General features: G+C 40.0%; 1 protein-coding gene across 1 annotated transcript; it reads left to right on the top strand.

The window, feature by feature from the left end:
* The first annotated feature begins 25 nt into the window (after nt 1–25).
* On the top strand, nt 26–12,492 carry si:ch211-207e14.4 (interleukin-17 receptor D). Its single transcript, XM_063209242.1, has 12 exons — nt 26–1,503; nt 2,178–2,256; nt 3,097–3,252; nt 3,548–3,666; nt 4,643–4,766; nt 5,407–5,445; nt 5,806–5,951; nt 7,941–8,015; nt 8,186–8,252; nt 9,919–10,062; nt 10,487–10,653; nt 11,398–12,492. Exons 1-12 carry the CDS (start codon nt 1,396–1,398, stop codon nt 11,998–12,000), a joined length of 1,827 nt encoding a protein of 608 aa, XP_063065312.1. The 5' UTR covers nt 26–1,395; the 3' UTR covers nt 12,001–12,492.
* Nucleotides 12,493–16,506: the final 4,014 nt, after the last annotated feature.

Here is a 16,506-nt window from a genome sequence, read left to right as displayed (position 1 = left end):
TCTCTCTCTCTCTCTCTCTCTCTCTTTCTCTCTCTGGCCCATTCTGCGAAATGGGTTGCTTTTCCATGTCAAAATTCGTCCAAATTCAAATTCTCATTTTTGCCTTTTAAAACGCTGGATGTGATATCACACACCAATTTACCTATCAATTTACCTTTTTTTTTTAAAAGATATGAGGCCATATTAAACCCTCTTAAATATAGGCCTATTATTTTTCTTTTTACAAAACTTCTTTAAGTGTCGTCCTCAATCCTGTTACCAAAATACATGGGATTTGTAAAGACGAATTTTAAAAGGAAGATGAACCATCACCTCTACTTTCCTCCTGTAATGTTCTTTATTTACTATAAAATGTCTTTAAATAACTTGTAAATTTCTCCAAAAAGAACATATTTGAGCGAATGATTTAGTAACAGGAAGGAACTGTTGATAACAGGAACTTATAACATGAATGAGTTAGGAATGAATAGGAATTTCAAGTAACAGGAATGAGTTTTTAGCAATTATTTGTCAAAAACATGAAATGTAGCACTGTAGATGTTAAGATATCAATGCAAGGCCAAATTGCACATTGCTGTGATATACCAAAAATAAAGAAAAAACATAAAATCAGGGACATAATTTAGGTAACAGGATTTTGGTGACCACTCTTGGCTTCAGTGACGGCTTCGTCAAAAATACTGACTAGATCATCAGAGACCATACGTTTGATCTTCCATGTCTTTCAGAATGACAGAAGGGATGTAACTTACTCTTGAATGTATGACTGGGGGAAATCCCAAAAAATTCAGAACGGCAATATGTTAAGGTAACATGACTGAGTGAAAACTTGGGGACATGAATATGCTTATTATTATTATGCTTATAAACAAAATATATTTTTTTCATGTGTTAGGAAATATGTTAAAAAAAAATATGTGGGATATGGAATTACACAAAAAGTGTAAACATGTCACACTGGGACATATAGCCTATGAAATGAGCTTTTTAAAAGTTGTTTTGCTTTAGTATTTATCCACAGCATGTCAATTCATAAGAACATATAATTTATAGCTGTTTTCTAGCTATTATGCATCATTTTCAAAGGCATAGTATCACTGGTACATAAGAGGCACCGCTTTCGTAGAACGCGCCCCCCCACCCCCCTCCTCCTTCTTAGCTTTAAGGAGCGCTGTTTTTCTATCCTGCGCTCACATTGCCTAAAGGCACCACTCCCTGAACTCACTTTCTGTCCATTAACCGCATGCGCTACTTTTTTTTTCAAGGAAGACTTCGCTTGAAATTCTGTCCTACCCAGCTCGATCTTGTTATGCCACAGGAGCGACTTGGGCCATTAGTGTGTTGAACTGTTGTGTACCGTGGCCGGTCACCATCCTGGCACCGAGGCAGGTCGGGATGGGGGTGCCAGCAATAGCTTTGTTATTAATTTATACGCTCGTTCATTCGGGATCCCACGGGCAGGAAATCCACCCACAAAACTGCACTCTCAACTGCATTCGAAAGGTAAGCTATACCGTAGGGCACGGTGTGTGTCCATCATGGTCACTATTTGGCAAAAAGTTGGACGCGCTCGCAAACTAGCTGGTTTATAACCCTCGTCCGTTCGTGGTTAGTTTTCCGCGTTTTGTGCGTATGCTCTAGCCTACATTCGCGTACAGACACGCTCGCTATATGGAGGCACTTGTCACTCAAAACGGGTTTTTCCTGTGCTTTAATGGAGACCTGTGCAGATGTGCCTACTGTCTATAGTCTACTCAGAAACTTAACACTACAACAGGATTTCACAAACAACCCAGTTTAATGCATTGATGAGTATTTATAATTGCATAGGCCTACACGTTTATCATTTTTGTAATAATGATTATAATTTTAATGAGATGTGCAGGGCTACAGTATAATACTCATGAGAAAAAAGTGTAGTGTCTAACAGGAAAAAATCTGCATAGATAATAGCTTTCATGTGTGTGCAAATATTGCATTAGATAGGCTAAAGTGCAGAAAATTGCAGTATTTTTGTGTGTCCAGAATGTTGCTCCTCCTGAAGTAATACTGCAGTAATGGTGTGTTAACATTTTATGCAGTTGTGCAATGCAATAAAAAAAATTCCACATTTGTGGCGTGCTGAATACTGTGATGCTGTACTGTGATACTCCCATGAATAATTATCTGACTCGCAGGGAGAGCCAGAGTGCGAGTACTGCCGGATAACCCAGGATGATGTGAAATCAGTATTCGGTTTCTCCAGTCCCTTTGGAGGTTTGTATTGGATCCTGACTGAATAAATGTTCCTCTGGTTTCCTGATGCATATAAATGAAAAACATTTGGCCCATTTGCCTGATCTAGCCCTATGGAGTACCATTAAACAGCATTTACAAACCGTATTGTCTTAGTTAGATTTGTAGAAGTAGAAGAACTTTTACTGATGTAATTACAATGATGATAGATCATTTTTGCACCAGTGACTCCACTGTGCTACGTGAAGTTGATACACTGTAAGGCTTCTTCTTTTACTTCATATTCCTCTGGTCATAGTTCCTTTCCCATAGCCTATCTGACAGGACAGGCACCATTGACACTAAACAAAGCATTGTAGAAATAGAAGCCTGGTTCTCCTAAGGGACCTATACAAGGACTGAGTGAATAGATTTAGAAGAATTGAGATGGAGAACAATAGATTTAGATCTGTTGATGTGGAGCTTGACAGAGATTTAGGTTGAGATAAGAAAGGTGTGCTGTTGCTAGCAGTCCAATTTGCTTTAGAAAACCTCTTATTTTCTCCCTGGACCATAACTGAAGAAACTGACGCTGATGACGATTGATTTTGATTTTTTTTTCCCCCAAGAGTTTTGTTTCGTTAGAACAAATTTCCTGTGAGTTATTGCACCTTTATGGTCTTTTGCAAAGCAATGCTGTGCTGTTTTTCCTCCTGAAATGGATATAACTGATCTCCCCCCCCAAATTCCTCCTTTTCCCTTGAAAAAACAGCAGGCTTTCCTCACCTCCCTGAATTCCCATGTGCCAGGTCCTTCATCATAATAATGACTTTCTCCTCTCCCAAGTCCTTATGGCGGTTCTTGTTTATTTTTTCTGGACAGCATGTGTTCCTTGGCCGTGCCATTCCTTTTTGGGAGAAACTCCAGACATTTGTCAGCATTATGTTCACGCACCGCAGAATGTGGACGTGCACTTTGTGCCAAATCCAGATCCCAAACATGAGACCGCCATCATATCATGGAGCCCCAGCGTATACGGTAATAATTATATTGATTATAATTCTGACCATGAACAATTTATTTCCTCCTCCTCCCCTCACACTTTCTCTGAAGAGGTTGTAATGAGCTATATACTGTACAGATTGCATGTCTGACAAACACCATTCTCGCTGCGTATTTGGGGGTGGGTCAGTCACTCATTTTCTTCATCTATTTAGCCCAGGGAAGGAGTAATAAATAGTGTTTCCATTGATTCAATGTTGTTGTCGTCATTAAAATGTGTTCGTAGATTTATTGCTTTGTTGTTTGTTATATAATGACTTGTTTTGTTCAGGGATCGGCTTCCTGAGAGGATTTCAGGTCTCCATCCAAGCTCTGGGTGGGACACAAGTTCTCTGTCAACTCTTCTTGATGCAGCAAAACCTGTCCCTGACTCCAGACCACACACAACTGGTATAAGCACAAACATTTAATGATACTGATGTGTGCACAAATTGACTGTCACTGTAAATGAAGTAGATTTAATAGACAAACAAAAACAAAAAGCAATTTGAAGAATGCATGACATAAGATATGCATGCAAGGCTTTGTAATGATTGCAAGCCAGCTCATCTAGCTGTGCGTGTTGAACTTCAGAAGACCTCAGTCCATCCTGATGTGCTAGTCAGTTCAATGGCAGCCTAGCTGTTTTCTAGTGCGGTATATTTAACATGCTTCGTGACATGGTGGGAGTTGCTGACTGAGAGGTCACCAAGGGATCAATCCATGGGCGCGCTGACTTCTGTGTCTTCTTTTGTCAAAAGGGTTTAGTACTAGTTGAAAACAAAAGGTTTCAAGCACCATGAAGACTTAAAGGATAACTTCTGACAATTTCAATATGCTGTTGTATTGCTCACGCTACCCTTGACTTGTCAGTACCCGGTGATGCTGCATTTTTCAACTCAGCCCTTTCCTAGATCTGAGCTATTCTAGTAGGGGCAGACTTTGTTTACATGAAAAAACTTCTCTGTTTGCTAGTTGTCTGTAGCCTCCTTAGCCATCCTACGTACTTCCGCCATACGTAATGAAATGGTAGTACTGTATTATGGGATGGTCAGGACCAGGCTAAGTTGTCTGCTGATGTTGCATAACCTTTTGGATGTTATTGCGAATAAATCAAGATGTTGTTTTGAAATGTAAACAATCAGCATCTCGGAAAAGGCTGAAGGAAAAAAAAATCTCAGGTACTGACAAGTCCAGGGTAGAGTGAGCATTACAACTGCATGTTGAAATTGGCAGATGTTACCCTTTAATGAGGAGACCAAACGTTTTCATGAGCAAAAAAGTCCATTGACACCACAACTGAACTCTTGTGAGTGAAGGGGTGAGCTGAATGAATGGTAGCCCTCACACTGCTCAGAGACATGTTCTATGACTCTATCCTCCTCAGGTGTACTACTCCGACCCGTTCCCTAAACTGAAAGTGGACAGTCAGTACGCAGTGACGGTGATGGCCTTGCCGGTCCCTGAGGAGTGGGACAGATTTTACCAGAAGAAACTCTTCCGCACGAGCAGTAAGCCTTTGCTAGTAACCCAAGTGTTGTCATTGTCTCACTCCGCCAAAAAACACGGGTGCTTGTTTGTCCTGTCCAACAAAGCTGGACGTCAAGAGAGTTGTATTCCACTTTGCTTGACTGCATGTGCGTCAGCTGCAACCCAGTAAAATAAGTCTCTAGATTTTGATACAAAACAAATTTGTTTGGTTGTAACAGCAACAGTCGAGGGCAAAGAGTGTATATTTCTAACTTCTAGCATCTCTACTGATTCCCATGGAAATCACTAGCATGTGCTAAACACTGGAAAGATGTGGCAAAGAAGCTTCCTCAATAAAACGTATAAAGTTCCATATAAAAACTGACACGAAACACTTAAACGGTTACAGGTGGACTGAAACCTTCTTGAATTGGTTACAATCATCATTTAAGGGAGCCATTTCAGGGAGCCTTTTGTGAAATATTTCCTCCATTTAGCCAGGTTTAGTTATTCCTTATTACCGTCACGCACCAAACAGTCACACACTTATTTTCAGGTTAGGAGTAAAGCTGAAATCCTAGTCCCCCATGCATAACAGATGGCATCAAAACTGATTGGTAATAACAGGGCAATAAAAGTGAACATGGTGTCATTCTTTTTTTCTTCTTTGATATTTTACAGCATGCCCAGAAAAAAATGGATTAGAGCAGTGCAAAAAAGGTAAACAACCACAGTCATCATATTGAGTCATGTTAATTTGGTACATAATATTGCGTAGACGTTTTTAATTTAATGTGTCTTGGGACGTCTGCGTTTGTATTCTAAACAGTGAAACGTGTTTTAACTTATGGAAAATGGTTTTAACTTGCGCTATTTCATAATGAACAAACGTAAGGAACAATTGCAAGGAACAATGTCATAATACAGTGATGAAAAATAACAGTGGCCATGAAACAAACTGAGGATCGTTGCAGCATGTTGCATTTCCATTGTGTGTGTTGTATGTGTGTGTGCTGTATGTGTGTTGTATGTGTGTGTGGCTTTGATTTTGGTACTTAACAAACATATTTGTGTCCCCAGACTGGTTCCCAAGATACCTTGCTGTGGAGCAAGATGGTCACAACATGAACGTGACCTTCAACCTGGCGCCTCCGAGCCTGCAGATCAAACGCTATTTCTCTTCCTGCTTTGGCGGGGGTCAGAGAACATACATCAAATTGGAACCGGTGAGACAAGCCCACTTTTTTAATTACTATACTCATTTTTACTTGTAAAGCACATATTGATAGCTAAAGAATGCTCAGTGTGGCACCAAGTGCTTCAACAGTCAGAGACTTTTTTAAGGAAAAGTGACACAAAAGCAACATCTACAAACATTCTGCATTGGAAATACATTAAAGATCTGGCGACAGTTATGTTCTCATTTAAAAATCAATACTGAAAGCGTACGGCTAAGACAAATGAGATACGACCCAGATTTTAGAACACAAAAAGATGACAACATTTTGGACACTTGGGCAAGTACAGGACTGACCATATTTGCACAAGTTTTTGAAAAAAATATAGTAGTTTCATTTCAAACCCTTGCAGAGAGATACAGTCTACCACAAAAACATTTCTTCAAGTATTTACAGGTCAGGAGCTATATACAACAAAAGGCGGAAAAGGCAACTAATGAAGTTTTAATTTTTTTGTTAGAAAATAGAAACAAAAGTAGAAGGGGAGGTGCTCTAGCAAAGGCCTATAAACTAATACAAAGGATGACAAAAACAAAGTGCAAGGCAAAAGAAAAATGGGAGAATGAATTACTAATTACTATTACAGATAGTGCCTGGAGTGAATTATGGAAAGAGACTTTCAAAACAACCCAGTCCAAATGCTGGAAAGAGTTTGGCTGGAAGGTCAATCAAAGATTTTTTATGGTACCTAAACAATGTGCCCATATCTCAGGAGCTGACAAAAAATGTTGGCGAGGATGTGGAGAAGAAGGGTCACATACACACATATTCTATACATGTTCTAAAATAAAACCATTTTGGGAGGAGGTAAAGCGAGCTGTCACATACATTTTTGATCTTAAACAACCTCTAACACCAGTAAATGTATTGGGAATTGACCTACCGAACAGCATAAAAAGAACGCACCGTAATTTTTTTCATATTCTAAGACTCACTGCACTAAAGCAAATTACAAAACTATGGAAACAAAGCAAACAACCAGATGTCCAGCTATGGTATAATACAATAGAAAATGTTTTGGAAATGGAAAAAAATATATTATTTTCTAGAAAGTGCTCACACAAATGGGAAGAAATGTACCCAGAAAATCTTTGCAATAATATGTGTCTTTACTTTGAAAATAGAACAACAACATAAGCTTCCAAATCTTTCACAGCTTTTGCATGCCCTCACACACCCACCCTCTACACCAGCACATACATACATCCAATACAACACCTACTTCACACACACATACACCTACAGGTGAGCTATAGAATGTCTCTTTCTCTCTTTTTTTCTCTCTCTCTCTCTCTCTCTCTCTCTCTCTCTCTCTCTCTCTCTCTCTCTCTCTCTCTCTCTCTCTCTCTCTCTCTCTCTCTCTCTCTCTCTCTCTCTCTCTCTCTCTCTCTCTCTCTTTTTTCTCTCTATCATTGTCTCGTAAGGTTTCAGTTGAAGTGCTTTTTTTAAATTATTTTTTATTTTATTTATTCTCTGTCTTTGTTGGTTTGTTTGTTTTTGTCTATATGTTTGTCTGCGTCAACTGTTTATTGTCATTTACGTATTTGGGGGAAAAAAAAAAAAGTTTATCTGGTAGTAGGCTGAAAAGTCATTGAATTATATTAAAAAAATTTTTAAGAAGAAACAAGAAGAGAGAAGGGGAAAAAAAGGATGGTGATGATGATCATGACGATGATGATGATGAATGTGCTATATTGAAATGAACTGTAAGCCTTGTGAACAATCCTACCAATAAACAAAGTAACANAAAAAAAAAAACAGTCAGAGACAAATACAGTAGAACTATGGACATTGTGGACATTTTGTATAACTTTTTTATTTATCAACACTACTATCTCACTTTCACAAAAAACTTTAAATGGTTACTTTTTAAGCACACTTGGATCCATTCATAGTAAGATGATTTTATTCCATTCGCTAGTTGTTTTGAACTGGTTTATGTCCACCTCTGTTAAATGGATGTTGTTGTTTTTTCAGGACCTCCGAAAGAACAACACACACTACATGTACCGTTTGCCCCAGCTTTCCATCGGAATCAATTACACTTGTGAGGTGAGATGAAGTAATTAACTACATTATGTAATTATCTGTTTATTAAACATGCCAGACGGAGTCAGACATAATTGATTTCAGTGAAGAATTGAAGTGTTTTTTTTTTTTAAATTAAAACTGTTATTGTGATGATGACTAGTAATTCTGCAATGCCATACTGTGTTTTACAGATAGCGGCTGATGTGGTAGATGCCGTCCGAAAAAAGTTTTCTGTCGAGATACAGCCAACAACTGAGAGTAAGTTGTATTTTGACTTGACTTCACAATAACACGTGATTTTAAACAGTGCGTCCCTAAAAGTGACAAGACAAGACAAGAGTGCCACTGAAAACACAATGTTTGTAATAACTCTTGTTGTTTATCATGTTAATTGGCTGTTTAGAGCCAACATGCTACCTTTTCAACCAAGTCAATGGGTACAGTCAATTTTGCAGTGATCATTGAACACTATAGCGAGTGGGAAAGTGCAGTATGCTTTAGAAAAGTTACATTCAACTCTGAGAGTAAAGTAAACCGTGTGTTGTATGTGAGTACATTTGAGGTATTCATTCAACACTGTTTTATTAAACACTATTCTACAGCTTTTATGGTTCCATTTGCTCTAGTGTTGAATTAAAAATAGAATTGGCTGCGGAATTTTTTGGGGACCTTCACAACATCGGGCATTCTCACACAGACGCTTGATTCTAAGTAGCTGAGTGGTTGACTGATCGAGATGAGTGAAGTGCGTTCTAAGAAAGTCACCCAGCTTCATTCTCAGAGCAGAACAAAGCCATAGGGCTTTACCCAAACACAGTGTTAACATGCCGAGGTAATTGACTAAACCTGCTTTCTAAAGTACCGCCTAGGCCTGCTGTGGGGTTGCTGAGGTGAACGAGGAAAAACATGTTATTCATGTGTTTTTCACCCCTACTTGTGTTTTTTGTCCATGGCCCAGACAACCTAAATTATGGGGCATGTGAAATTATTTGGCACTTAAATTAGGATGATGACTACAGACTGTCTGTTTATTGATTTATTGATGAAGATGAAACTCCAACTCCAACTCCCATTGTCATTGTGACACAGCACTCCACAGCACACAAGTGAACACTGCACACTGCACACAACGAAATTGCATTTATGCCTCACCCGTGCAAGGGGGCAGCCCTCAGTGGCGCCCCATGGGGAGCAGTGCGGTGGGACGGTACCATGCTCAGGGTACCTCAGTCATGGAGGAGGATGGGGGAGAGCACTGGTTGATTACTCCCCCCACCAACCTGGCGGGTCGGGAGTCGAACCGGCAACCTCTGGGATGCAAGTCTGACGCCCTAACCGCTCACCCATGACTGCCCGATCATGTTTAACTTGCAAATACTGTGTTAAATCTGCATATTGCACTGATATTTTGCAGAATAAATTAAAAGAAGCCGATTTTAATGTGCTTTGGGCCATACTCTAACTTGGGTTCACATGGGCAGCTGCCTGTATGTGGTAATGAGGACATTATGGAGGACGCAGTATGCCACAGCACCCCCCAATTAATTTATGTCTATGACAAGGCATGATGGGGCTTAGAGTTCTCAGGAGGCTGCACATACATGTGATTCATGTGCTCATGTACTTGGTAACAATCATCTGTGTGAGAACCAGCAACGTGACATCTGTACTTGGTCAAGTGAAAATCCAAGCAGAGACACTGAGATTTGGCGAGGATATTCTTAAATGTAGGAGCGGGAAAGGATCTGCACACTGCTCGCAAAAGACTTAATTTATTAGGAGCAACGTTTCGATCATAGATCTTCTTCAGGCATCTTGAGGATATTCTTAAAACCTTTAATGTAACATATCAATTGAATCTTGTTATTTCTATGCTATTGCGGTCTCTATGGTTTTCACCTAAATCTTGACACTATTTTCACAGGTCCTTCTCCATCCTCACCAGACATTAGTCCCTTTGTTGCCCTGGTACCCCTGGGCATCATCCTGGTAGCCGCTCTGGCTGCCCTCCTTACAGCACTCTGGAAGAGGAAACACGCCCATCTCCTCAAGAAGTACACCGCTCCAGGTGAACTGTGTGTGTGTGCGTGTACGTGTGCGTGCGCGTGCGTATGCATATGCATGTGCACGCACGTATGTTTCCTTAAAAACACTCAAAGCTGTTGTGATAATACCTGAATTAGACAGACCTTTTGGATGTTTTTGGGAATAAATAAAGATGTTTTTTAGAAATGTAAGCAAACACCTGCCCCCATTACAATGACCAGGATCTCGGAAAAAATCTCAGGTGCTGACAAGTCCAGGGTAGTGTGAGCATTACAACTGCATGTTGAAATTGGCTGGAGTTATCCTTTAAATGAATTTGCTTTACAACAACACTTATTTGCAAAAAAATACTGACTTTAATGACTTTGGGACTTACAATGTGCAGTGGTGTGCCTTGAGGAAACATTCTTCATTTATGTTTCAATTTAAATATTTTGTTTTTTCAGACGTTTTCCCTGAGTTTGAAGTCAAACCGGAGGAGCAGTTTGTGTGCGAGAGCAGTAAATCCTCTCCTCCCAGTCTACTGATCGTCTACTCCACCTGCGATGGTCCCGCACATGTTCAAGTTGTTCTTTCTTTTGCCGCTTTCCTGCAAAGGCATATGGCGATTAAGGTAAAAAGGGGCTGTATTAATTGGTAGAAATTTGAATGTGCAAGTTAAGATGATGTACTATAGGTATAAGTGTATTAACCCATTTTAGCTGGACTCATATAAGTTGTTTGACCTTTGGTGCCTGGAGCGACATATACGCTGCATTCAGGCTCTTGAGATTTTAGCTTTTTAAATAAAAGTGTGGGTATGAACACATTCCAATGCAAGATGAGGGTCTTAGGGTTTGAAATGCAACTTATTTCATGTTTTTATGTGCATCAGAGGCTGAGATATTTAGGTTTTTATAGGCTGAGGGCAACTTTCCCAACAAGGGCTTAGGCATTCAGCAGGCATTTTTTGCAGGTGCTTTAGGCATCAATGGCTTAAGTGTTTTCAAGCATGACTATCTTTGCTTTTTTAAGATTTTATGTTTGTCTGTGAAGCCCATTTCTCCCAAGTCCCTCCCAAAATGTTTTGTAGTCCTACCCATAAAACCAAAGACATGATTCCCACAGCTGTGTTTCTTGTTAAGATTTTTTATGTCCCTAAAGCACAGACATGTCCCCTCGGTTGCCCCTTGTTTGTGCATAATGAATCATCTTGACCTGTTAGTCTTAGTCATTGTTGGAAGCAAAAAAGACAAAAGTATGAAAAGGAAATAAAAAATATGCAAATTTGATCTCAAAGCACTTAGGTTTATAACTGTTTTGTAAGAAGAGTAATGCACATTAGGCACTGAATCAAATACCTCCTCTCTCTGGCCAGGTGTTTCTGGACATGTGGGACTCTCTGAGCGTGATGGAGGAGGGTGCGCTGGGCTGGTACTGCAGGAAGCTCTCGGAGAGCGACTTCATCCTGGTCATCTGCTCACCGGGCCTCCACCAGACCCCTCAAGGCCACGACGGAGGAGAGCACGAGGACGACGATGATGAGGACTCGCCCCAGGAGAACATCTCCTCAGCCATGGTGGCACTCATCGCCGAGGAGCTCTGCCGGGCCAAAACCACCATCAACGACATCTCCAGGTACATCACGGCCGTCTTCGAGTACTCCAAGCAGACGGACGTGCCGACGGTCCTGGGCCTGGCCACCCACTACTCGCTCATCACAGACTTGCCCCTGCTCTTCTCGCACCTCCACGGCGTGGCCTTGCAGCAGCCCGGCACCTGTCTGAAGGTGGAGAGCATCTCGGAGGACTTCATCAATCATCCTGCCGGAGAGGCGCTGAGGAAGGCTATTGAGGAGGCCAAGGTGGGGTTGAACAGCGAGCAACAACAACCACACCCCAAAGTAAACATATGGACAGAGGACCTGCACTTGCCATCACAGCAGAGGGTTGAATGTTCTGCAATTGATTCGCTGAAATAATGGCGTGCAATGGCCTGGCCACTAGCACTGAACAGCTATGGTGCTGCTCAGTGCCAAGTATGATGTAAAAGTGCCTAAAGTTTGGACAGAGTTCGAAAGACATGATTGTGAAGAGTTAGATGATTATTATTGTTAGCTGTTTTCAGAACATTCTGCTTCGGCTGTTATTATCCCTGGGTTATCGACTCTCCAACTATTGATTGGGGAATATATGAAGAGTGTATTTGCAAAACGGTATATCTCCATTTTGTAGTGTTGGGAAATTGACGTTTTTGTATTGGGCATTCCATTGCATTGCATTGCATTGCAAAATGCATTTCATATAGGTTGAAAAAGTATGTTCGAAAAATATTTTAATGGCAAGAATCCACAAATAGGTGATGGGACCTCTGAACCGTCATTTTCAATAATAAAATGCAAAAGTCAGAAATGATGGATACACCGTTTTGCAAATAAACTCTTCATATAGATACAGGTCAAATTACAGCAAATCGAGTAGGCCTACCTACACGAGGTAAAGAGAAAATTCTGCTTTCTGAATGGTGTGTGCTAAAAACACTCAAATAACTTCAGTCATGACTGCGTTACAAGATTGTGATGTATATTCTTTTCATACAGTAGCATCAGTGTATTGCAACTTCAAGACATGTACCTCATATTTTGCACTTATTAATGTAATGGTGGAATTTTGTACCACCTCCTTGACGTGCACTGAACACGGCTGCTACAAAGTCCTGAAAGCTAAATGTTACCATGTTTATTAGCATCTCCATAAGCCTATCCTCAATGTATAATAATTCACATATCTCAGACATATACGTCTTTTTTAAACTGTAAATAGGTACAAATATCAATGTATATATCACTATCAATATATATACTGTCAGATTGACATCACATTGTTGTTATTGTTCATCGGCCAATATTAATGATTTTTTTGGTAGCATTATAACTGTCTATCCATTAGTCTTTACATTATAAATAATAAATGAAGTGTAAACTTTAACATGCAGGAAACTCACACTTCACCAATCAATGTTAGGATTTTATTTGTTTTGTCTATTGTGTTATATTTGTGAAAATATTGCATGTGTACCATTTATACTGAAACTGTGAATAAAGATTGCTTTCCGATTGTATTGTGGGACTTTTAAAGTTCTTGGAACAGAGAAGCCTTTTCCTTTTGAAATAAAGAATATCAAGCAGTGTCCCAAAATACCAAAATGCTATGTACAATATACAGTTATTCTCAAAATAATAGCAGTGTCTTTAAAAAGGATTATGTCAAAATTGTACTTTAATGAACATATATGCATTGGGGACACTAGACATTCTTTGCTCAGTGTCCTAAACTAATATTTTATTGCATAACCATGGTTTCTGAGAACTGCGTTGTATCTGTGGTGCATGGAGTTGGCCAAGTCTGGCAGCAGTCAACAGGTATTGCAGCCCAATTAAATTGTACTATATCCCACAATTCTTCATATTTCTAGGCTTTGTCACCTGAACAGCATTTTTAATGTCAAGTTTTCTATGAGATTAAGGTCTGGGGATTGTGCTGGCCACTCCCTTAGTTGGATGCTCTTTGTATGGAACCATGATTTTGCTCGCCACTATTGCGAAGCACTTATCAGAAACCATGGGTATGCAACAAAATAGTAGTTTAGGATACTCAGCAAAGTTGATTGTTCAAGAATGTCTTAGTTTGTAGGGTGCAATTTTGAGTTTCCACCTAACATTTCTTTACTTTCTGTACTTTCTGTACTTTTTCCCATTTTCATGTTTTCAAATAGAATGTGCAGTGTCCCCAGTGCATGTAAAGAAATTGACAATAAAGCCGACTTGACTTGACTAAAGTACAATTTGTTTGAAGATTTTTTGACATTTACTCACCTTTTTAAAAACATTACTATTTTATTTAGCATAACTCTTCATGGTCTAAGTCAGGGGTGTCAAACTCAAATTGATCAAGGGCCAAAATCAAAATCTGGAACAAAACTGGGCTGAATTCAATATTTATTTAAAAACCTTGACTAAAATCGAGCATGCATGCACTTATACTCATAGTCAATTTCACACTCTTCCCCATCATATATGGTAGTTCAAATGTGCCTGCATGCACATATTGTGATGCATATCAGTGTGATGACTGTGATCTGTTTCATTGGCCTGGGCCCACTCATATTCCTGACGCACAGCATTTCATGTTCAAGTCTTGTTACACTATATGTATTGTGGCCAACTATAAAACACATTTGATATTATGGGGGGGGGGCATTCCATTTTGAGGCTGAAAAAAGGAAGAAAATCAATCCAATCTGTTGGACAAACATTGATCATAGTGAGTACAACAATTAGGACTGTCCTGGAAAAGAAAGAAACTTGTGCTGTACTGACAGATATTGAAGAGGTTGGTTAAGGAAGAACAACAATAGTCGATGACAGAAATACTGTGGGACCTGCAAAGAAAAGCCCCAAAACATCAGAAAGTCACATCAATAAATAACAACCTCCACAGAGCAGGGGGAACGTATTGCATACTGTTTAAAAAAGAGTCCGAGAGCAGAGATACAGAGGCATTACTACACAAGCAAAACAGTCATCAATAGTAAAAATCTGAAAACCAGATAGAAAAGTGCAGAGATGATCCACAAAAGCTCTGTCTTTGGACAAGAAAAAGAAGAAAATTTGCCTTGCCGTTTCAAGTATTCTGGAGGGGGCTGTATGCTGCTCCTTATACATTATACTGATGTTAAAGCATTATCCTCACATCTAAATTTCAAACTTCTGTGTTAACCCTGTTATATAGATTTTTGACAATTAAGTACACTTGACTTGACTTGACATAGGATGACATGTTTTGTCATGTGTGGCTATGGCAACATGCAATAAATAAGACTAAATATACAGTGAAAAGGAAAGGGAAAAAAAGAAAATCAGATTCGTTCCAGCTGTTAACAGTATGCAGAGAGGCATATACATGTTGTGGTGGGGGTAATTACCAAACGAGCATACTTGTTTTATTGACTCTGGGTGGGAAAAAAGATTCCTGATTCTGAGTGTTGTGGGCTGCTATGCCGTAAAGAGAAATGGACTGTATGGGAACAATATGTGCGCCTAGCCTTCCTGAAGAGGGTGCCTATGGCTACGTAGATGCCTATATAGCTTGTTATATTATATTGCGAAATGTTCCGTGGAACAGTCACCGCGATCATCTGAACTTGTTCCCACAACAATTCACTGTGGGGCCTCCCAGGGTGAGGCAATACAGCTCTTAGAAAAAACCCACTGTGATGTTGCTGCTGGGAATTAGCCTACAAAGACTCTCGCTGCAGAATGCTGTAAAAACTTGAAAAAAACCTTTATTGTTTCTGGTTCGGCATGGCGGGCTATATTATATGTGTACATTAACTGAACGCTTCATTTAAATGCCTCCAGGAGGCCTTCCTGGTTTTGTCAAGACGTAAGACATGTGTCGTAGACTGACAGCTGAGCTCTGCTTTTAGGGCTTTTTGCCTTTATTTGATATATATATAGGACAATTGGAGATGGTGACAGGAAGCAAGTGGGAGAGAGGGATGGGGGAGGATCGGCAAATGACCCGGTCCAGAATCGACCCCGGGTCGCCAGCGTAGTAACCCAGTGCCCTACTGTTAGGCCATGGCAGGGCCCTTAGCTCTGCTTGTTAATAGCCTATATAAAAGTACAAAATGTCATTGACAATGACATTTAATATGGAGCATGGAACAGAACACGTCGTTGAATTAATTAAAGGTGCACTGTGTAGGATAGTGGTCAGAGCAGGTAGTGCAAAGCTGCTCATTGAAACTGTGCTACCTTGCCAAATTAAACCTTTTCATGAATATTTACTAAGTAATAAAGTAAAGTAATAAGACCATACGTTTTGCAGCGAAAAATGTCTACTTCGGGAAGTCATGTATGACGAGTGCAATGTCCCTGTCATAATGAACACTTAGAATTTGATGGTGGTGGTAAGTATTTGTGAAAAAGGTAACATTTGTGAATGGGCAGCATGAGTTCTGGATATGAACTACCGGTACAAAAAGTATATTACTCAGTGCACCTTTGAATATAATAATGATGAATATGTAATGAATAATGATACAGTATAACACATACTAATCAGCATTATTGTTAATTGTCATTCACCTCACTCTTTACTGTTCCACCGCCAAGAGCCTGCTGACCTATGCTGTATCAACGACAACGTGGCACTCCCAGCTGCACAGAGGCTGACAGGAAGAGACTGCAGAGTCAGACAGGGCCGGATAATGCACACAAGGGCCAGTGGCACAGTGCCCAAGGTCACCTACCATTTACAGCCAGTTAGGGGGCACTACATGACAAAAACTTGACAAAAACTACAAATATTGTTCATAAAGGTGGCACCTGTGAGGTGAGGTATTAGTGCTTGGGGTCACACCAGTGTCTTAGTACGTTTCTGATTGCAGACAGAGGGTGAGCAAGACAGAACATCATTGGCTG

The sequence above is a fragment of the Engraulis encrasicolus genome, chromosome 10, assembly GCF_034702125.1.
Source record: "Engraulis encrasicolus isolate BLACKSEA-1 chromosome 10, IST_EnEncr_1.0, whole genome shotgun sequence".
In the NCBI taxonomy this organism is placed as follows: domain Eukaryota; kingdom Metazoa; phylum Chordata; class Actinopteri; order Clupeiformes; family Engraulidae; genus Engraulis; species Engraulis encrasicolus.
Note: the sequence above shows the minus strand (reverse complement) of the source record. Positions and strands in the feature narration are given on the sequence as shown.